This window comes from Sinohyriopsis cumingii, unplaced genomic scaffold (assembly GCF_028554795.1).
Source record: "Sinohyriopsis cumingii isolate HCF-2022 unplaced genomic scaffold, ASM2855479v2 utg000810l, whole genome shotgun sequence".
Lineage (NCBI taxonomy): Eukaryota > Metazoa > Mollusca > Bivalvia > Unionida > Unionidae > Sinohyriopsis > Sinohyriopsis cumingii.
The window spans coordinates 366,855-391,495 of record NW_028315933.1 but is presented as its reverse complement, the minus strand read 5'-3'; the positions used below and the strand labels follow the sequence as shown (position 1 = coordinate 391,495).

The 24,641-nt window shown below is 33.4% G+C and overlaps 1 protein-coding gene across 20 annotated transcripts in view; it reads right to left on the bottom strand.

The window, feature by feature from the left end:
- Positions 1 to 24,641, bottom strand: part of LOC149773222 (protein furry-like) — a 242,636-nt gene that overhangs the window by 182,473 nt on the left and 35,522 nt on the right. For 12 of the 20 annotated variants that reach the window (XR_016417442.1, XM_089946596.1, XM_089946599.1 and 9 more), the window contains exons 6-14: positions 23,043 to 23,073; positions 22,693 to 22,743; positions 20,674 to 20,753; positions 15,894 to 15,926; positions 15,071 to 15,094; positions 11,072 to 11,155; positions 5,637 to 5,760; positions 2,852 to 2,989; positions 1,906 to 1,999 (exon numbers count right to left, since the gene is read on the bottom strand). Coding sequence is in view for 19 of the 20 variants with exons in the window: in XM_089946596.1 (XP_089802722.1) it covers positions 1,906 to 1,999; positions 2,852 to 2,989; positions 5,637 to 5,760; positions 11,072 to 11,155; positions 15,071 to 15,094; positions 15,894 to 15,926; positions 20,674 to 20,753; positions 22,693 to 22,743; positions 23,043 to 23,073 (659 nt within the window). In the remaining variant the exon portion in view is untranslated. Of the gene's footprint in view, positions 1 to 1,900; positions 2,000 to 2,851; positions 2,990 to 5,636; positions 5,761 to 11,071; positions 11,156 to 15,070; positions 15,095 to 15,893; positions 15,927 to 20,673; positions 20,754 to 22,692; positions 22,744 to 23,042; positions 23,074 to 24,641 lie in introns of all 20 variants that reach the window. The other 8 variants (XM_089946600.1, XM_089946615.1, XM_089946613.1 and 5 more) reach the window with 4 other exon arrangements.

Here is a 24,641-nt window from a genome sequence, read left to right as displayed (position 1 = left end):
ACACAATATTACATATTCATCAAACATGTTTAACTAGAGCAAAACCTTGTACAATTCATCAACATTTAGGTACCATATATTAAATATCTATAATGCAGATTCAACTAACTTCTATTACAATCTAGTGTAGTTGTTTCCGCTGTTGTTTTTGGGTTTAACACCATTTCTCAGCACAAGATAGGCTATATATGGAAGCCAGTATTACTGGTGGAGAAAGAACCTAGGAAAACTCTGGAAAGAACCGAAGACCCACTGGAAGCTAATTGCTTGCTTTCACACTTATCCACAATGGCAAAGCCCAAGACTTGAACTCACACAGACAGAGGTGAGATGGTGTAGATTGGTAAAGGCAATCACTTTAGACCACTCGGTAACCTGGGGCCCCAAACTAGTGTTAGCAAAATGTACCAGCAGATCTGGTTTTATATTGTTTTTGTTCAAGACTCAGATATAACGGCACATTATTTGACTGCAGATCAGTTTCTGTTGCTTCTTCTAGAATTCATCCCTAACAAATTGCATAAATTCAGATCTACCAGCATAGTATGTGACAGCAGAATAGTGTGTATGATGTCTGCACTTGCATATACAGCACTCTGAATTTACATGTTTTGTTGTCATCAGTTTTCATGCTTTTATGAAAAGGTTAATTTGTATAGGTACTTTATTATGTGGATGCACTTTACTTTTAAGAAAAATATTTTGATGCCAGGAGATTTATCTTTTGAATTTGTGCTTTATAGTCTTTCCAGAACCCTTTAGTAAAAGGGTTCAAAAAATGTAGGGGATTTTTGTCATTAAATTAGGGTCAAAATTGGATGAAAGCAAGAGAGAATGAAGATAATAAGATCAGAAACAAATAGAATCTGAAGATTTCAAGCTAGAATGATTTCTATCATGTTTAAATTGGAGAATAAGGTGCAAGAGGCACTTGCTGGCAGATCATTCATAACAGATTATGGACAATGCCTAATAAATGCACTGCTATCCAATAAGCTCGCTTTGCATTAAAGCCAAGTAAGCTAAAAATGATTTAAAAATTGAGATAGCAACGCTGTACTCACATAATGTACGAAAAAATACAGGCCATACAAGCAGTAGGAAAAAAAGTAGGAAAAATAGGGTCACAGGCTACAAAATTTACAAACTGGATGACTTAGAATCAAAATATATCCAAAGCTTGTTAAAGTTCAAAAAATAAAATAATCCTTGAAAAGAGCCATTATAATAAAAATCACTCAACATCATATTCATGCCTTGAACCAAATTAGATTACAGTCAATCAAATGCAAGATTTGCTGTGGAAAAATGAAAAAGATTATTATGAGATAAATCAAAGAAATGTTGCACAATCATCTCATTGTTGAAGATCTTGATACACAGCTGAGATCTGCATTTTCATTTAAATCATATTCAAGACAAAAGCAAAGAAAATTATTGGCAAGAAACTAAATATGGGGCAACTTAATTCCAGACGTAATTTAGAGTGCTCTCCCTTTATAATGCTGCTCATGGGAAACTAATATGATCATCAACATAAAAAAAATCAAACTTCTACGTTTTTTTTGCCTACCTCATTGTTTTTTTCCTGATCATGCTAAAATAGTAAAGTACAAAAGATTCAAAAGTAAGTTAACAAATTAAAAAAACCTGTTATAATGGAAAGAAAATCAGATCAGCAACTTTAACCTTTCTGTGCTTTTGTGCTAAAGCAGATTCCGGATGGATGTACAAACATACAACAAACAGCAGAAAAACAATATGCCCCTCTTCTGCGACCAAAGTGGGAAATACTGAATTTAATGAAACTGTGGAGAAGAAATCCTTCAATAACCTCTTCAAAAAATCTTTTAAAATTAAAATCAATTTCAAAACTGATAAATTCTGGGTGTTCTCTCACCAATATATTTCTCTTCTTTGTAGTAAGGTCAACACATGGGGCATACATCATGTCCACAAAGGTCTTCAGCACTGGTACATTCACCTCATTCTTGGCTGTCTGTAATACAGAATTGTCATGGAAACAAGATACAATACAGACTGTTTAGACATTTTTACCATGTTCTGCATCATTAGAAAGATGGGCACTCAGCTGATGACCCACTGTATATCTACACTACACTCTACTACATGACACAGACTGAGGATTTAAATTATATAACTTTTCATTACTTCTTGAATTGGATACTCAAGACTATGCAGGGTAACTGTGGACTATGCATATTCTAGTAACTGTTTACTATGCATGATTACATGCCTAGGTTGCAACCTAAATTAGGGTTGTGAAGACATCCTGTAGTGTCATGAGGGACACCAGGATTTTTGTTTAGGGTGGCAAAACTTATCAAACTGTGGAAATAGGGTCAAGAAGCTCAGAAAAACTATTTTTTAGAGTTGCAGACAAAAAAAGGTCGTGCACTAGTGGTCTAAAAGATAGATGCATATGCATTCAAATTCTCATGCACCTGCAACCCAAATGAAATACATATGTACTCTCAACTGCCTTGCTTGGTTGAGGTGGTGACACACACTGCAGAATATCAGGTAGATAATACAATATTTACATTTATATAAAAAAATGTTCTAAAATATTCTGACATACTGCATTAGAGAAATCAATTAGTCTACTGTGTTTTCTTGAGACCTACAAACAGGGCATTAAAAGATTCTAGTCAACATTGTTTCCCCACGAAATTACAACGCTGCCTCATATCCATACAAAAGGACACCTAATCTTACATCTTTTGATTACGTCAAGTGATAAGAGATAAAAACCACCCACAGCTAACCCTTCCACCCACCAAAAAACACACAAACAGAGACACAAAGACGATGTCCACAGGCAACTCACAGCAGCCACTGGCAAAAGAATTTCCACAAAGAGTCCGGCAAGAGCATGTTTGATGTCTCTGTCCTTGACTTCCAGGAAGTAGTGACCCAGCTCATGAAGAAACTGCACACAGGCCTCAAAGTCCTCTATGGGGTGCATCTAAAATGAAAACAAGAGGCCCAAGGACTTGAGATTACTCACCTGGCTGACAACTATCTGAAATACAATGCAAGGGTAGCTGGCCCAGAAATATGGTTTAGCACAGTGCTTTCTGCCATTTCAATGTATAAATACTTTTATCCATTATTGTGCATGGTTGTCTATCATATTACACTCATCATCATCCTGGAATATGTTTCAAGTCTGCTCCAAATTGGCTTAAATACATGGTTCATGGTGATAAAAAGCTCAACCATCTGATACAGGATCACTTTATTAATATGCATGAACAGTTTATATATTGTTTGAGATTGTGATAATGTAAACTTCTACTGCAAGTTTAAAGAAAACAGTATCAGAAATATAACCAACACAGTGATAACAGGAGTATCAAGAAAAGCACATTATTCACCTGCCCTGTGTATATTAATCCACTACATAGATAACCAAAATCTTTCATGCAGAAATCACTCTTCTCCCTTCAATCACTGTATCCTTTGCCTCTGACCCATCTGACCTAAAATTCAACAAACTTTTACCTTGTCAAGAGTGTGAGTCATCCACATAGTTTGTTTCTGATCTGTGATCTTATTGTGTGCATGCCATTTTAATTTTTTCAAAATCAGTTCAGGACTTTGGCCTTCTGAGTAGTAATAAGCTCAGGTACCCAGGTGCAAGATCACCTCATTAATATGAATAAATGTTACTCATGTTTGAATTTGTCCAAGATACTGGTGATATAAACTTAAATTCTGAGTTTGACCCAAATTGAAAAAGAAACCTAACATCCAGAGTACTAACAAGCTCAGCCAAAGAAATTCAGAATTACTTCATTAATATGCAAGGATGCCACTCATATTCAAACTTGTCTGAAATACTTACAAAATAAATTTGCATTCCATGCTTGATTAAAATATGACCTCCAATGTCGTAAGAAGCTAGGCCAATTAGATGTAGATGATTGTTGTTCATTTTTGAAACTGTCGTATATACTCATGACAGACATTTGTAGTCAAAATTTGACACAAACTGAATAAAAAAATATATTTTAGAGTGGAAAGAAAGTATATCCACAAGATACAAGACCACCTCATAAATATGCAAGGATGTCTCCCATATTTTATCTCATCCGAGATACTGATTATGTTAACTTTTGTTCCTGATTTTATCATAACTGGATCTGAAATACAGTCTACAGACTGGTAATAAGCCCAGCCAATCCTGGTTTGATCATAACTTGGTCTGAAATATGGCCTACAGACTGGTACAATGTTCTGCCAAACCAGGTCTGATCAAAACTGGACCTGAAATATGGTCCACAACAGGGGTCTCAAACATATTGCCTACGAGTCGCATGCAATCAAAAATACATACACATGGATGCATGCATCCATCCATCCACAAATACTTACACTCTAAATTCTGGATGTAAAAAGTAAAACCCTGACATTAAATCATACCAGGCATCTCATTCATGTGGTTTAACTGCATATGTATTGAATAATCACTTTAAAATCATTAATAATAATTGGAGTTCCACATAAACAGGTACACAAGATGAAACTGTCACTGAAAACTTATTAGTTGAAAAAGAAAGCAACACACTGAATTAACAAAATGCAGTAGTCCAGCTTTATCACAATGTGCATTTAAACCATGAATGTGAGGAAGCCATTTACTGAGGGGTGTCTGAATACTGCTGAATCCTAACAAAACATTTATTGAGCAGGTCCAATGCTTTTATTCAGAGCCTATCAAAAAATTGCTGTTTAATGTGTGAACTTGACCTCAAGGTCAGAAAGGGGTGAGCAAGCATGTCACAGAATGAATCAGCATAAATTTGTAATTGTTCATTCAGAATATGAAGAAAATCATCATGGTGTTTAGAAAATATAAACAAATCAAAGAAATTTATTTTTAAAAATGTAATGCATTTTCTGAGACCTTCAGCCCCAAGGTTGCAGGGGTAAGTAAACATGCCACAGACTTAATTCTCTTAACATCATAATGATTCATCTCAACAAAATTTTTAACCAAATCTAAAAAAACTGCTTACACTGGTGCTGACACTGCCAGAAAAGTGATTAAAGTGAGCTCAATTAAAACCGTGTTTAATTATGTAAAATAACATCAAAATTGGTTCTCATGAGCCAAGAACAAAAATATAACAAAATCAATTAAGTGGCAAAGAAGAAAAAAAACGACACAAAATAATTGTTATGTCTTAAATCTTATTAATGTGAGCAAAGCAACAAAGTCATTTGATAATAAAATAATTAGTCTTTAATTAGTCAAACATAAAAAACTCACTACATCAAAATAAGTCCCAACAATTGTTTTTTATTGCAGTACCGAAAGAAACTGGCGATACAGATTTAAATGATTTCCAACAACTTAAATAGTACCAATGTAAGATATACATTCTGTACAAGAATATTTGAAGCTTTGTACTTCTTTGAGAACTCCATGCTAATACTAACTTGTCCGCTGATGCTTCTGTACTAGTTGTCTGATGAGTTGGAATGATTTTTCTTCATATATCTTTTTAAAAGTAATAGAAAAGACAAGTTTAAGTTGAACTCTATCCTAACCTTAATAGTTCTGTCACCACAGACTCTTACCTCACAAAACTTTACATTACTCTTACCTTAACCCTAAAAACTTTCAGCCCCATCAAAAGGGAGATAATGCTCTGGGCAGTATAAGGGGTCTGATCTCTCAGTTTTAGCTCTTTCAGCTCTGATAAGAAAGTCTTCCTGACTGGAGGGAATCTGGAAACAGCATAAAGGTCGAAGTTAAAGTAATTCATTTATATATTTACACATGCATTACTTTATTAGTAGTCACCTTTTGGGGAATGTAGTGAGCAACAATTCATGATACTATAAAGAATAATTCATATATCAAACAAATTATTCAATTTTTGAGCAACAATTCATGATACTATAAAGAATAATTCATATATCAAACAAATTATTCAATTTTTGAGCAACAATTCATGATACTATAAAGAATAATTCATATATCAAACAAATTATTCAATTTTTGAGCAACAATTCATGATACTATAAAGAATAATTCATATATCAAACAAATTATTCAATTACTGTGGATAATCAAAAAGGTGAAATAACCTGATATGCTAAAAATAAGAAGCCAAATTAATCTGCATATATGTGCTACATTGAAATCTTCATGGACATTACAAATTTTATTAGTTTTTTTCCTGGAACCTAAGGTGTGTGGTTTTACTGGTATATAGAGGATCTCAAATGGGTAATGATTTAATATTGAATTTAAGAAACGAGTTGAATAATGTCAAGCTTTTTGTAAGCCTTGATGAACAAAAGCTGGACATTATTCAATGAGTGTCATAAATATGAATTTATTACCAATTTGAGAATATTTTTATCATAAAGTTTATATTTTAAAGGTAATAGTTTCAACAGAAAGACAAATAATTTTGTTAATTATCAGAAGATGCACATTTCATTTATTGCATGTAAATAAAATGGTCCCAGATGCAGTTCTATAGCAATTAATATTTAAAAGCAGATTTTTTTCTTACAAATTATAAATCAAGCAGCAACTGTCATTCCTAATAAATAGAACATTTTTTACACAAACAAAATGATATTTCAACAATGATGTCTAATGGAAATATCTTGCAATGTCACAGTCTATCTTGTGTTATGAGATACCCGGCAGACGATTCAATGTTCATCACTTAAGTGTGTCTGTTTCACCACTAAGAATTTCCATCTGTTGGGATATTCATGTGAAAGGATGATTAATGAATGCTGAAATTCCAGATTTACTTAAGTATTTGTGACCTGATTTAGAACAGCATAACATATTTTACAGAGTAACAATGTTGGATAAATTTCTGTCAGTTGGGAGACTGGTTGATGATACAGGTATACTACCCACCCCTCTACCCCACACTCGGTATCAACCGACCAATTCCATTAGTTTTATTTCTTGTTGTTCTTCTTTCCGTTTAGAGGTTAAATGTAATTATTCAATGCACAATAGGGTATAAATGGTGTAACATGCCCATGTGGAGTAAAATGGCTATATTCCAACAGATGTCATCTTTTTTCACCAATTACTTTTTGTCAATCAATTACAAAAACTGCTGCCAAAATGTTGATATTATTAGTAAAAAACAAACATTTCCAGAAGGCAGCATAAGGAAAAATTCCCATGACTGCAGCGATCAGTAATGAGAATACTGTGCAAGAATTTCATAAGCTTTTTGGGACCAATCAGAATCATTTAAAGTGATATTTTAACATGTCATCCAAAAATATGAAACTGTCCACACCATATGTAAAGTGTACAGACTATGTGATAAGCCTGTATACAGTGGTATAGATCCTGTCAGTACATATGTAAAGTGTACAGACTATGTGATAAGTCTGTATACAGTGGTATATAGATCCTGTCAGTATACATGTAAAGTGTACAGACTATACGATAAGCCTGTATACAGTAGTACAGATTCTGTCAGTACACATGTAAAGTGTACAGACTATGTGATAAGCCTGTATACAGTGGCATATAGATCCTGTCAGTACACATGTAAAGTGTACAGACTATGTGATAAGCCTGTATACAGTAGTACAGATTCTGTCAGTACACATGTAAAGTGTACAGACTATGTGATAAGCCTGTGTACAGTAGTACAGATTCTGTCAGTACACATGTAAAGTGTACAGACTATGTGATGAGCCTGTATACAGTGGTATATAGATCCTGTCAGTACACATGTAAAGTGTACAGACTATGTGATAAGCCTGTGTACAGTAGTACAGATTCTGTCAGTACACATGTAAAGTGTACAGACTATGTGATAAGCCTGTATACAGTGGTATATAGATCCTGTCAGTACACATGTAAAGTGTACAGACTATGTGATAAGCCTGTGTACAGTAGTACAGATTCTGTCAGTACACATGTAAAGTGTACAGACTATGTGATAAGCCTGTGTACAGTAGTACAGATTCTGTCAGTACACATGTAAAGTGTACAGACTATGTGATAAGCCTGTATACAGTGGTATATAGATCCTGTCAGTACACATGTAAAGTGTACAGACTGTGATAAGCCTGTATACAGTAGTACAGATTCTGTCAGTACACATGTAAAGTGTACAGACTATGTGATAAGCCTGTGTACAGTAGTACAGATTCTGTCAGTACACATGTAAAGTGTACAGACTATGTGATAAGCCTGTATACAGTGGTATAGATCCTGTCAGTACATCAAGCGCACTACGTTGTCAATAAACTTGTTTTTGCAGTATTGCTATAAAAAGTATAAAAATTCAATTCCTACTTTAGCCTTCATTTTGATGTTTAATGTTCTAAAACCCCGAAATAAATTTTTGAAAGATGTTTCCACCAAGAAAATCATTCAACTGCAGGTTATACTGTGACTAGTACAGAGCAATAGTTCAAAATGGAGGACATGAAGCCTCAGGTAGTGTACGAGTTGGTGCCAAACAAAATGGCAAATTCACATGTCTGACATAAGTTTTACTTACAAGTCTCAATAAAGAAGGAACATTAACTGATAACCTTGCCAGTTATTACAAATATAATTTTGAGGTGAAGTCTGTAGGTAGGACAAATGAACCTGACCACATGTTCATGATACTCTCCCAGCCCAGAGATCAATATGGCCGGAGTCAAGAAGATGCAAATTAAAGAGTAACCTATATAACTCAGGCTCATGCACATGTATCAATATTTTTCAACCGGCATTCACATGAGACTTAAAAGAAATTAAAGCTATGTAAAACACTGAATTATGACTCAATCCTTATTATTAGTCTGCATGTCTACAGATTCTCCAAATACACTGTAACACTTATTGGCATACATTATTCCGTATCACAGTCTATCACACTATAAAAAGTCTGGCAATAATGAAACCAAATCTTACAACCAATGAACCAGTATGTATAAGGATTCCATGACTACCAATGAACCAGCATGTACAAGGATTCCATGACTACCAATGAACCAGTATGTATAAGGATTCCATGACTACCAATGAACCAGTATGTATAAGGATTCCATGACTACCAATGAACCAGTATGTATAAGGATTCCATGACTGCCAATGAACCAGTATGTATAAGGATTCCATGACTACCAATGAACCAGCATGTACAAGGATTCCATGACTACCAATGAACCAGTATGTATAAGGATTCCATGACTACCAATGAACCAGTATGTATAAGGATTCCATGACTACCAATGAACCAGTATGTATAAGGATTCCATGACTGCCAATGAACCAGTATGTATAAGGATTCCATGACTACCAATGAACCAGTATGTATAAGGATTCCATAACTACCAATGAACCAGCCTGTATAAGGATTCCATGACTACCAATGAACCAGCATATATAAGGATTCCATGACTACCAATGAACCAGTATGTATAAGGATTCCATGACTACCAATGAACCAGCATGTACAAGGATTCCATGACATACAAAATCTTACCTGCTGATTATGCTCTTAAGAATGACAAACTCTGAAGATAATTTAACAAAGTTCCAAGTATTTAATATTTTGGAAACTTTTAAAAATATTTGTACACAGTTCATGATCCAAACAATCAAAATCAATGAAGTATAGGCTGTATTTAAATATATGTCACCACAAAAGAGTTATTACACACATACGTAAAAGGAAAAGAACCAAGACACCAATTATCTATAAAAATAATACCAGAACTAGTATTTAAAATCTCATCAAATCTGCACAAATTGAAGATCACTTATTTATCTTTTCTGATACGTCCATAAAAGTTATTTTGGTGGGTGAATTTTTCTCACTATGACTCGCACACTACTGAGCTCACACTCTGGAATTCTGCGAGGAAGCAAGTGAGACTGATTCACTGCAGGTCGTAAAATACTAATTATTTCCCATGGTGTCATATGTACTCACTTGTTGGGTTCAACTGCACAGACCCAGATTGGTGATGGCAGTTCAGGGTCTATGTTATCTGCAGTTGGACCCAACACATCAGTGAGTGTATATGGTACTTTTCAGTAACTTCATCCATTTTTTATAGCACTTTTTCTGTAATTATCAAAATTGTATAAATGATTTCATTTTTTATTATTCAGCAAGAAACATAAGTTGCTATCCCGTTAATGCATAGCCAGTCTCCCAAAGCTCACAGTGTTATGACACAATGAGGTAATAATTGAAATCATGTCACTACAACACAATGAGGTACCAACTGAAATCATTTCACTACAATACAATGACGTAAAAACTGAAATCATGTCACTACAACAAAATGAGGTACCAACTGAAATCATTTCACTATAACAAAATGAGGTACCAACTGAAATCATTTCACTACAATACAATGAGGTAACAACTGAAATTCTGTCACTACAACACAATTGGGCAACAACTGAAATCATGTCACTGCAATACAATGAGGTAACAATTGAAACCATGTCTCTGCAACACAATGAGGTAGAAGTGAAATCATGCCATAGAACCATGACACAAAACAGTTGCAAGTTAAATGATGTCATACTACTGTTGTGTGTGTGTGTGATTTGGATTTGTAACGTAGCTTTAACAATTTTGCAGTCATATCGCTACAATGTCTGCAGTGTGCCAGTTTAGAGTGATGTCTAGCACTAGGGCATCATGCCTCAGACATGTAGCATGATGGCCCATCTACTCATATTATCCTGACACCAGGTCGACCAGTTCTAACACTAACCTCTTAATGCTGAGGGCCAAGCGAGGCAGCTGTTAGTACCATTTTTGTAAGTCTCTGGTCATACCACTGTGACACAATAAGCAATTATGTAACAAGTGAAAAGATGTCAGTGATGCAATCACATAATGACCATATCATTTCAAGCTACATGGTAGACTGACTTTCCCAAAATGGACATCTGTAACATGAAACATCTAACTCAGAATGTTACTGTTGACAAGAACGATGATGATGATGATACTGATGATGATGATGATGATACTGATGATGCCCCTTGCTCGACAACAATTAAATTGACTATATTTCATACCTTGACTGGGCTATCACCCCAATAACCTCAGCATACAAATCAGCTATGATGTTAATATTGGCTGCATTGGGATTGGACTGAAGTCTGAAATTATAGCATGGGAAACTAATTGGCACTGTTTGATGAGACAAAAGAAGTCCAACAAAAGAAACAAGAAGCAAAAAACAAAAATAAAATGTTTGAGAAGTTAAAATAACATTTTAGTTCCTTCCTGTAATACAAATGGCTATAAAGTTCAGGTAAACCTATGTATTTTGCACAAACTTATCTAAATAATAAGTTTTCCATACGTAGATCATTTGCCATTATATTTAACATTTCTTCTCATGCCATATAATTGTTCCAAGAAAACGTACCAGCAGATATTTATCTAATGTGTATTAATAAAATAAACACATACTGGTTAACTTGATTACAGGCTATGGTGGCATAAATTACATTACTGCATACATGTACCATGAAAAACCTCTGGAGTACAGAAGCCAACAAACAAATGACAGGTCATAATATGATAGAGTGAAATATATTTTAAAAAATCAACCTTAAATGAGGATCATATATTTTGAACTATTTGTCTTGCTTGTGTTTTAAATAAATCAAAGTGAAGGAAGATAAATGTTGGAAATGGTATATAAAAAAATGCACTAACAATAAGACTAGTTTTTTAAGGTTCTCAAGTTCTAATATACATATTCAATATTCCTGGAATCAGCTTCTAATAGTATAAATATAATAAATATTAATTTTAAGGTAATGTTGTGCTCAAATGTATTATTTCTTATCAAATGACGTCACCGTTACTATACTGCGTTGACCCACATCAGATATTTTAAATTTTAACATGTGACCCATCTTGTCATAGCAGCATACTAGAAAAGTGTGTATTATCTTGATATCACATCTTTAGTGTAAAGTTAAAAGTTGAATAACATCATGCATTATATTATGTAACTGTCAGAATCAGAAAACTAGGGCTATCATTAAACCTATATTCTAAATCCTACTTTTGCTTTCATTTTGTTATTTACATAGCCTGGCTTTGTACTGATAGGCTGTTTCAATATTATTAATGTGACTTACATTGGTTGAGCACAGATTTGCTATATAAAATATGATCCATATAAAAAAAGATAGTATACAACACTACACCTTTGCTGAAAGACATACAAAGAACCATCATAATACCCGAAAATCCATGAAGGTATTTTAATATGATGTAGAATGTGTGTATGTATGTATGTATGTATGTATGTATGTATGTATGTAACAACAGTTACCTTTCTACAATTACTATACAATTTTTCTACCTAGCTGATAAAAGTGTTCTCTCAAATAAGTTGATGCACAAATTCATATTTTAAAACAAAATCTAAGTAATATGCTTCAGACACTATGGTGTCTACAATACATCCAAGCCGAACAGCTGTCACTAAACCAGTTTTACCGAATTCTACCCAAAGTTGAATTTCAACAGTAAGTTCAGAGTTGATAGTGTAAATTTAGTTTAATCACAACTGTATAAGCTATTTAAGGAATAGAATAATTTGATAGCATACTTTATCACAACTGATATACATTTTTATAATGCTTTCTATATCCACGGTGTACAAATCAATACCAATATACAAGCTCAATATTACTGGAAATCTCGGGGATTTTTGTCAAATCCTGGCCAGTAAGAAGACGAACAGTTTTCAAACAACCTAAGATGAAATTACAGTTAACACTGCCTCTGAGGACAGCTCCATATGAGACAATACTTACAGGTCCTTTAGTTCTGACAATTTTAATAAAATTTCTACCTTATTATAAATGACACCTGTCCACAGAGCAAATTTTGTCATTCTTTGAATGTCATTTTTATACCAATTTCAGTGTGCATTTTAATATTGGCAATCAATATGTAGCTAAAATACAAGCTAAAATTTCTGATACTGGACTGAAAAGAAGAAAACACATAGTATTACATCGGAACATTCATAATGCTAATAAAAATGATCTTGTCTGTCCACCAACTCTTTTTCATATCTTTCACTACACCAACAATTAAATTACAATTTAAAAGAAACAAAATGTGAGAAGAAAAATTGCATGCAAGCACTGTGCAGGTTCATGGGGAAATCTCTGCCATTCGTAAAATTGTGAAATAGTATAAATATCATTGAATTTTCTGTATTACAAGGTTTCCACTTAATTTATAGTGTACCAAAGACCTAATCTGATAATTCAACATTTTTAAAATTGTGAACAAGTATGAATATCACTGAATTTTGTGTATTACATGGTTTCCACTTAATCTGTAGTGTACCTAAGACCTAATCTGATTATTTCAACAGATGATGCGTTAGTACACAGAATTTATGGTGCATGCTCTCAACTACTTTGTCCAAGGGATCTCTTTCATTTTAAACATGGAATATAATATAACCGTCTTTTCATTAAGAAAACTTCAAGATATCTGTTTAGTTGTTGTATGGGCGATTATGGACTGCTTTACACCCAGGTGATATTTATGTACAACTATGCCTGGGGTAATTGGATGTCTTATCTTTATTTAATATGCCTAATAACCATAATCTTGAATATATGGCACACAAAATTTAGTTGTGTGTAAGAAAAAGTGAAGATGAAGCTATGTAACATCTGTGGACAATATGAATTGGTTTTACCATCTAAAACATGCAGAATACAAGGTTCCAAATATGGTATTTTTTTCTTCAAAATAATGGTAAATATAGACAATGACTTGCAAAATAAAGCACTTGATGTTTCCTGACAATACAGCGCTGATACAATGTCATGGACTGAGAATCTGTACAATTAATGTCATACCAATGAATTGTGTCTTGACTTATGCAAAATAAAGAAATTTTGTTTGTTTCATTATCTAAATCAACTTTCTGCTGTTGCACAAGCCAAAGGTTTGTATCAAACTGCCTACTTTCAGTTAAACAAGTTTCTTGATTTTGACAACGACTAAGCATCTTTTGGCAGGGCAGAAAAATGCTCAGATAAAGTAGGAATGTGTATTGGTGAAGGTTCTGTCATATATTCATATATAATACGGACACAATATTTCCTTTTTATGTCCTGTAAGACAAGCTTATATAATACAAAATCTCTCTTCCTCTACCACTACAGCAAAGATAAAGCAATGATTTCAGAGCTTTTAATGCAGGAATAACAGGAACATTCATAAGCATTGATGAAGGATAGGAAGATTCCACCCTCCGGTCAGAATTTTGTGTATGATTAACACAGGGCTTTGCCAAGTGTCTGATGCAAAATTCTGATTCATATGATGGAATTTTCCTATTCAATTCTACTGCATAATGAAGGATTATTTTTCTCACATTCCAAAAGCCAAAATGCCACACTGTTAAGAATTATGCAACTCTAAAACAGCAAACCATCCAGTGAAAATCTCTCTACCTCAAGATAGAGCATAAAATGTTATTTTCAGTGTAAACTTGCAATGAGCATTCAAAGAACAGTGGTAGAAACTGCTGAGGTGTTAACAATACACAACAACATAATTGTGTGCTAAAGATTGTTTAAGCAATGGTATAAATATGAACAGGTGAAAAACTCATGTTAATTTTCATCCATTTGAATCAATGACACAACCAAAAAATAATGATAACAGTCCATATGTTATACCTGAATACAGACAACAGAGTCTGTTCCCATCCCTTGGACAATCAGTACAAAATGTCCTGTTTGCTGGACTTGTACCAATGCACATTTTAGGACATAAATGTGTTGCAAGTGACTTTTATCTTAAATGAATGCTCAAACGGTGATAGAAATTAGGGTGTTTTCTTGCTCATTTATGTGCACTCTCTTTGCAGTAGATATTATTTCCCATCACTGTTCTACACAGAAGAACATGATCTTACACATCTAGGAATGTGAGAAAAAAACATTCCTGGGTTAAAGAATGATTTGGATTTGATCCAAGAAAGCTTCAAGCGGGAAAAAGAAGAAGCAAAAATTCACCCAAATGTTCCACCAGTGAACTGCCTTATGAAACACAAGCAGCAAATTAGCATTGTTATTATTTTAATATCAAGCATTTAAATTTTTTAATTAATCCTAGCATTTAACATTTTAACTTATTAGCATTTAAAAATTTTCAAAGCATTTTAAATTTTAAGTTGCTGCTATAGCATTTAATTAAGAAACTCAAGCCTGCTGTTTAAACTCAAATCATAGATTTTTCCAATTAACTTTGGTTCATTCAAAGTATTAGCTACAAATGAAATAAAAGTCACAGTAAAATATAGGTTAGTGTGTACTAAAGATCAGCAAACTTTAACAAGCATCACTCAAGTTTTAGTCATATATTTTATGGAAAGCAGATTAGTTATCCAGAGTAAATTATCATCCTTTCATATCTCCAATTATATCTTAATGAAGAATTACATTTCATAAAAGCTCCAAAAGTTTCTCATATTTTACCAAAATTACCACCCCATTCTGTATGAGATCATTGGTTTGATATTTAAGAGAGGATGTTATGTGGTTTATTTCTGAAGATAAAACTTGGTTCGACTGACAAAAAATGGAAAAATTAACTTTAAATTCATCCTCTAATTAAACTTTATCAAAATGATGGGACTTCCATTTATCAGTTTTTCAAACATTGTTAACAATTCTAGCACATTTCAATTTTACTATGTCTGTAATCAATCTACAGCAAACGGTAACCGAACTAAGATTGTTAAAGTGAATATGTCCTACTGTGTAGCTGCCTGCCAATTTCTAACGATGTGCCAATAATTTTTGTTATTGATGAAAGGAAGGCTAAAAGCAACCTTACCTCTTAAGGTCTGAGCTAGCATCGGAACTGGATCTGTATAAAGGTTCACAGGCAATTTAAGCACATGCATGTACATACAAATCTTTTATAGATATTGGTATACATCATGTTCTCATGCATGTGATACGATGAAAAGCACATCAACAAGTGCAGTCCTAATCCTGAACTAGCTCCTCTTGTTCAGCATAACTCTTTCATAATATCAGTTTAATTGTTAGACAGCCATTCCAGTAACATACACAAACACGCCCTGGGATACATAATCTTCATTTAGAGAAACAAAGTGAAAATAAAGGATAACTAATTCAAGTGCTCAAAAACTAAAAAGAGACAGAGAGGGTGTACCTCCATTCAACATCTAATGCTCTCCCCTCTGCCTTTTCTTCTGGTTCAGCAGTCACAAAACTGTCTCAACACAAAAACTGAAGAGACTCTGCCATAGAGTGAAACTCTGCTATTTGGTACAGCAGATCAGTGCACTTGTGCTAATAGGTACAACCAACAATACTGCAAAATGTATCAAATCAAGGCAACACTACCTTATTTCTAAAATAAGTTAATGAACACAGAATATTATCGAGATGGGGAGGGCTTTGAGCTAAAAATGTGCACATAACCTTGTGTGACAATGGGGCTAGATCAACAGAGTACCATATTAAACCCATTCTCTAATGCAGGGCTGGATTAATTCTAAAATGTTCTACTAAACTGGAATCAAACTTTTCAAGACAATCAGCAAAAATCCTAAACATCCATTTATACACTATTAAAAATATTATCAGCAACTGATAGGAATGTATACTTGCCCAGCAAATTTTCAGCTTGTTCTGGGCTGCCTGACAAGAGAACTTTTAACCACCATAATGACTATTTGTACTTCCATGGTTTTTGCATCCTAAAATTTGTTATCAGCATGCCAGTTTTTGTTGCAAAACAAGGTCTTTTCTCCTAAAAAAGGTGTCCTTCTTGTACCCCATTCTGTGAAACATTCTGGCATAAGCACAGATATATGACCTTAATTTTCAGTTCAAAATAATGCATTACAACACCAATGTCTTGACATATTCACAAACATTCACCACAAAGAGAATACATGCACATGCAACTTAAAAACTAAGCAATAAGGGGATGGAAGCTATATCCATAACAAGAGACCCAATTTTGTTGTCGAGCCTGCCTGGAAAGTAAAACAACTCTAGCATAATGGAAGGTGCTGATGGATGTACAGATAAAAGTACCGACACACAGGTGCCAGAGTGATCACTATACAGAGGTGAGAACAAAAATCTTAAACGTATTTACTGCTCAAGTGGCATATTATGTGTTAACCACTGAGTGCATGCTATACTAAGTTTATTACAAACCCATTTAATCTTACATAGTTTATTCAATAGGTGCTCAGTGCATTTTCCTACATCATACACTCAGACTGGAACAAATAAGGTTTTTAACAGACATCCATTCACTGATACTAAAGCACTGTAATACTTTCCCATTGTAATTCCCAATTTGTCTTGAATTCCAAATGCACAGTATAGATTATTAAAAAAAACAGTTTAAAAAGAGGGGTATGTAACAGATACAAAGCTGTATACATGTTTTGCACTGAGCTTAAGGACAGAATATGTCTGATTTGAACATATGAATACATCTCAGCTAGATGAAACATGAATACATCTCAGCTCGATAAAACATGAATACATCTCAGCTCGATGAAACATGAATACATCTCAGCTCGATGAAATATGAATACATCTCAGCTCGATGAAACATGAATACATCTCAGCTAGATGAAACATGAATAAATCTCAGCTCGATGAAACATGAATACATCTCAGCTCGATGAAACATGAATACATCTCAGCTCAATGAAACATGAATACATCTCAGCTCGATGAAACATGAATACATCTCAGCTAGATGAAACATAAATAAATCTCAGCTAGATGAAACATGAATACATCTCAGCTAGATGAAACATGAATACATCTCAGCTCGATGAAACATGAATATATCTCAGCTAGATGAAACATGAATACATCTCAGCTCGATGAAACATGAATATATCTCAGCTTGATGAAACATGAATACATCTCAGCTAGATGAAACATGAATACATCTCAGCTCGATGAAACATGAATACATCTCAGCTAGATGAAACATGAATACCTCTCAGCTCGATGAAACATGAATAAATCTCAGCTAGATGAAACATGAATACATCTCAGCTGGATGAAACATGAATACATCTCAGCTCGATGAAACATGAATACATCTCAGCTTGATGAAACATGAATAAATCTCAGCTAGATGAACTTAGGCTGGGAAGTATTGCTGCACCATATTTGTTTTTTTGTTTTTTTCACAGATTCAGAACAAAACACATAGTTTGCATATAAATAATGAACTCTGTATATTTGCACATCAACATACACTGATCATGTGTTCCATGGAATGTGGACATTATAACAGACACCTGTAACATTTGTATTAAACGTTTTGCAAACAATTATCTCATACAGACCTGAATTACATAAATTTCAGGACTGTATTAGACAAAAAAGCAAAGCTCTTCTAACGCTAAGGTAAGAAATCTCTGGAAAAAAAAATTACAATGTGAAACTTCGTGCAGTGTCACCTTTCATGACTGAACAAATAAAGACTTAATTAAAATTTGGGTTCTGACTGTGTTTGGATTGTAGAGTTAAATTATTATATATACTCGCTTACAATCCATGTCCAACTGCAAACAACACAGATCCTAATCTGCCAATGCATAGTGCAATTGCAGATTAGGATCTATGATGTTTGTTCTACTGATTAATTCTAGCAAACTGCATTGACCAAGATTTCCCATCAGCTGATGGCAGATCTAGGTCCAGGCAGTCTGCAGTTGGATCTAACTTATGAATATGCTAAAAACAGAAAGGGATCATTATGATCAAAACAGAAAGGGATCATTATGATCCAAACAGAAAGGGATCATTATGATCAAAACAGAAAGGGATCATTATGATCAAAACAGAAATGGATCATTATTATCAAAACATAAAGGGATTATTATGATCAAAACAGAAAAGGATCATTATTATCAAAACAGAAAGGGATCATTATCATCAAAACAGAAAGGGATCATTGTTATCAAAACAGAAAGGGGTCATTATCATCAAAACAGAAAGGGATCATTATGATCAAAACAGAAAGGGATCATTATTATCAAAACAGAAAGGGATCATTAACATCAAAACAGAAAGGGATCATTATGATCAAAACAGAAATGGATCATTATCATCAAAACAGAAAAGGATCATTATCATCAAAACAGAAAGGGATCATTATTATCAAAACAGACAGGGATCATTATTATCAAAACAGAAAGGGATCATTAACATCAAAACAGAAAGGGATCATTATGATCCAAACAGAAAGGGATCATTATGATCCAAACAGAAAGGGATCATTATGATCAAAACAGAAAGGGATCATTATGATCAAAACAGAAAGGGATCATTATGATCCAAACAGAAAGGGATCATTATGATCCAAACAGAAAGGGATCATTATGATCAAAACAGAAAGGGATCATTATGATCAAAACAGAAAAGGATCATTATCATCAAAACAGAAAGGGATCATTATGATCCAAACAGAAAGGGATCATTATGATCAAAACAGAAATGGATCATTATCATCAAAACAGAAAAGGATCATTATCATCAAAACAGAAAGGGATCATTATTATCAAAACATAAAGGGATTATTATGATCAAAACAGAAAAGGATCATTATTATCAAAACAGAAAGGGATCATTATCATCAAAACAGAAAGGGATCATTATTATCAAAACAGAAAGGGGTCATTATCATCAAAACAGAAAGGGATCATTATGATCAAAACAGAAAGGGATCATTATTATCAAAACAGACAGGGATCATTATTATCAAAACAGAAAGGGATCATTAACATCAAAACAGAAAGGGATCATTATGATCAAAACAGAAATGGATCATTATCATCAAAACAGAAAAGGATCATTATCATCAAAACAGAAAGGGATCATTATTATCAAAACATAAAGGGATCATTATGATCAAAACAGAAAAGGATCATTATTATCAAAACAGAAAGGGATCATTATCATCAAAACAGAAAGGGATCATTATTATCAAAACAGAAAGGGGTCATTATCATCAAAACAGAAAGGGATCATTATGATCAAAACAGAAAGGGATCATTATTATCAAAACAGACAGGGATCATTATTATCAAAACAGAAAAGGATCATTATCATCAAAACAGAAAGGGATCATTATTATCAAAACAGAAAGGAATCATTATTATCAAAACATAAAGGGATCATTATCATCAAAACAGAAAGGGATCATTATTATCAAAACAGAAAGGGATCATTATCATCAAAACAGAAAGGGATCATTATTATCAAAACAGAAAGGGATCATTATTATCAAAACAGAAAAGGATCATTATCATCAAAACAGGAAGGGATCATTATCATTAAAAACAGAAAGGAATCATTATTATCAAAACAGAAAGGGATCATTATGATCCAAACAGAAAGGGATCATTATGATCAAAACAGAAAGGGATCATTATTATCAAAACAGAAAGGAATCATTATTCTTTTGACTAAGATTAACTATCATACCCCTAAAATCTACAGTTAGTGTATTAAATGTATATTCTACAAAAATCATACTATTTCCCTACTTCTTCAGAGTAAAAGGAAAAGATACCATTTTTGTATAATTAAACACATACCCATCTTTGTATTTGAAATGCTTGAATGCCTGAGTAATGATGGAGCCAACTAGGTCATCATGTCCTGGGTGGAAGGACAGCTAAAAAACAAATAACAATTATTGCAATTTCTGTCAAAGTATACAGAATAAATATAAGAAATTAAGTTGAATCAACAGTTTCACATGCAATTTTTGTCACCACATTATCACCTTCTTTAGATGTAATGTGATTCGACTGCTTGCATTTAAGGAAACTTCAGAAATAGCAGCAGACAGTACATGTCAATTTGAGCTGTAATAATGAAATATACTGCAACATTTTCTCCAACATTAAAAATGTACGACTTCTTCCATCAAGCATATACAAGAAAATAATGCACATTCACCTTCTTGTACTTTCAATAGCAAAATATTTAAGTACAAATATAAAACAGTCTCCAGCTTGTCAGTCTCACAACCTAAAGCATGAGGGTTATAATTCTACCATTAGACTAGTCAAAGCTGTTGTGTGTCAATTAACCTTCATGTATTGCCCTGCCATGACAAGGCATAAAACCTTCATCTATTGTCCTGCCATGACAAGGCATAAAACCTTCATGTATTGCCCTGCCATGGCAAGGCATAAAGCCTCATGTATTGCCCTGTCATGGCAAGGCATAAAACCTTCATGTATTGCCCTGCTATGGCAAGGCATAAAGCCTTCATGTATTGCCCTGCCATGGCAAGGCATAAAGCCTTCATGTATTGCCCTGACATGGCAAGGCATAAAGCCTTCATGTATTGCCCTGCCATAAAACAACAAAACAAAACTCTTTTGATAACTTTTCCATTCCTAGTCAAATTCAAATAATCTGTACTTACATTAGTACCATGTAATAGCCAAAGTGGCTGTTTAAAGTATATTTCAGAAGTAAAACCATTAAAGACTCATTTACCCTGACAGACATATATCAGTAGTTTCCCAAAGTCATGTTCATAATTTTAGACATGTGTCTCTAATTTGCCAACACTGATAGCTGATATATCACCAAAAGTTTTGAAGAAACTCTTATAGTATACATATTTTTATTTCTAGCACCACTAATCCTCTGGTTAGCTGACCCCTATTCAAACTATGTTCTATACCCATAGTAGTTTTTCATGAATTGGCTGAGGTATGGATGGTATTGTTTTATCTCTCAACAGTTCATCCCAACATCAAATAAGTTGATTTTATGTGTTATAGCCTCACTTGTAATCCTTCAGATACATGAAATGAATGCAGTATAGTATTCAAGCACATCAATGATAGAGCTCAACAGTTTCGTAAATGAACAGAACTCTAGAATATAGCATTATTTAATTGGAATCATTCAGTTATTGTATACCATGTACTCATTCATGAATTTTGGTAAATGCTACAGCCTTAGAAGAAAGAAAAGTCTCAGTACTTCAGGTGATTCATCCAAAAAACATCAAAATCTTCAAATTCTTCTTCAGTTATTTAATATGGGAATAAACTTGTCAGCATTTTTAATGAGTTAATAATGAAACACAAAATCAAATCAGTCCTCATCTGTGACAAGTGTGAAACAAGAACATGTACTGCTGTAACTCCACACAAACAGCATGGCAATTAACATTCAATTTAAAATTGAAAGGTGGTGAGAGGTGGAGGGTTGCTCGAAGAAATTTTTCATAGCACATAATAAAAACAAAATAATACAATGAAGCTGGCTACTTGCTTGTATGTTACCCTGCTGTGCAATAGTGAAAAGCATAAATTTCACACTGCATTCCACACAAAAAATATAGTACAAAGCCAACATAATACATCTTACATGTTATTTAAAACTGAAAAACTCAATACTCTAATCAGGTAGCTTCAAAATGTCAAATACTTATGCAGTGTTTCACATCACTTATGATGATGTGTTACATTTTATTTAATTTCCTAAAAATGTATTTCTGCCTAATGAATTTCTTAGATATTAGCATCTCACCAGCTCCATACAAATACGTAATGCAATCAGAATACAAAAAAATACTATTATCATACCTTTGAAAGAACTTCAATAAGAACCAAGCAATAGATAAACTCAATGGCCAGCTGAAACATAAGAAAAATCAATTAAAATTTCTTAAATAAGATTCCAATTTTTTTTTTTTTTGCATTAATGCTGAAGGACAAAGCAATTTGACAGCATACAAAGGAACAACTGTTAAATCATCTAAGGATATCAAACTAAGTAATCATTACAAGTGTACCATATTAATAATATTACAATATAGGTAAAGGAAGGCAAACTTCAATGACTCAGAGATGGTCATGTAATGTTAAGGGACTCAGCACATTATCATCCAAATGTAGTTTGATGAATAAAAATATACAAGGTATGGCAGACTTACATCTCTTCTTTCACAAAGAAAGTCTTTCCCTCTGGAAAAAGAAAGAAATGGAAAAAGAAAAATAACATGCTCAGTTACTTAATAAAATGTTTACTAAGGTTTTTATTCACACAAGCTTTTATCATTCTGAATATTTCTTACAATGTTCAAGCTATTTGGGACTGTATGGCCTGGTAAGGTTAAGTAAGCAAACCCTACATTTTCCTTGCAACATGAATAAAATCTACTGAAACCATCTCAGTTTACAAATTTTCTCTAATCAATTCTGTACAATGTCCTTAGCTTTTATAATCTTGTTCTTTATTAATTCAAGACACATATTACAATTTTAAATTTTTAAAATTTGAAATATCACAATTGTTCTTAGTCCAATTTATTAATATGGGATTTAGTTTTAAAATGGTGGAAAACTTTTCATAAATTAAAAAATAAAAATCCAAGGCCCTTGTTAAAAATCTAATACCGGATGGGCTCCTAACCATCAAGATGTTAATCATGCCCTTTGGGATGCACTAAATGGCTTAGTGACCAAGATTAATTCTGTATGTGTTTGATTTTATGTATCTGCGAACAAGTGTTCTCAGTGATCGCATACTATCATTTCAAACAGCACAAAACATTTGGAACTTATCCCAGTAGCAATGTTTATAATGCGAAAATGTATGATCATTTGCAACAGAACTAAGTGGACATGAGATCTCGTACCTGGCCGACACTGGCCTACTATCCAGATGCAAAAGCAGTTGACCATAAAATCGAGGTCAGAAGAATGCTTATGATTGCATATGTTATGAATACAAGTGCTTCCAGTTTTATACCTGAATGCACATCAACATCATCTGTCAAATATTGAAAGGCCTCTATCACAGGATGCCTTCTGTCAAAGTCGGTCAAATTCTGTTAACTATTATTTTACAAATAAAGTTGTGTAATGCTTTTCTAGTTTTAGCAATGGTCACCATATCTGAATATAGATCAGCAAAATTTCAATAAATGTGAAAGGTCTTCAAGCCACAAGACTTTCTGTCAAATTTAGTCGATTTCCGTTCACCAAATTTTATTAAAGAAATTATTAAAAGATTTTAATTTTTTTAGTAGCAATAGCAGAGTGGCATCATTTGTATAAACTTAAAAACTCTTCATGCCAATATGCTTTGTCAAATTTGGTCAACTTCTGTTCAGTGGTTTCTGAGATCATTCAATGATTTTCCATTCCTAATAATGCTAACCCATATTTAATGGCAAGGCAGTATACTTTGTATAAATTCAAAGGCCTTTCATGCCAGAATATTTTTTTGTCAACTTTGGTCCAAATCTGAAAAGCAATCTGTGAGAAGTGATTTTGTGGTCTTTATTTACTTAGAGTGATGATGGACATATTCAGTGGTTGATCAGAAACCGATGTACAATTTTTAAAGGCCTTTATTATGCTAGCGTGTATTTTGTCAAATTTCGTCCTATTCTATTCAGTGATTTATGAGAAGAAGTTGCTACAAAATTGATCAACTTTAAGTAACAATACCAAATATGATGGCAGATTAGCATCATTTCAAGGAAACTGGAAGAATCTCATACCAGGATGCTTTATTTAAATTTATT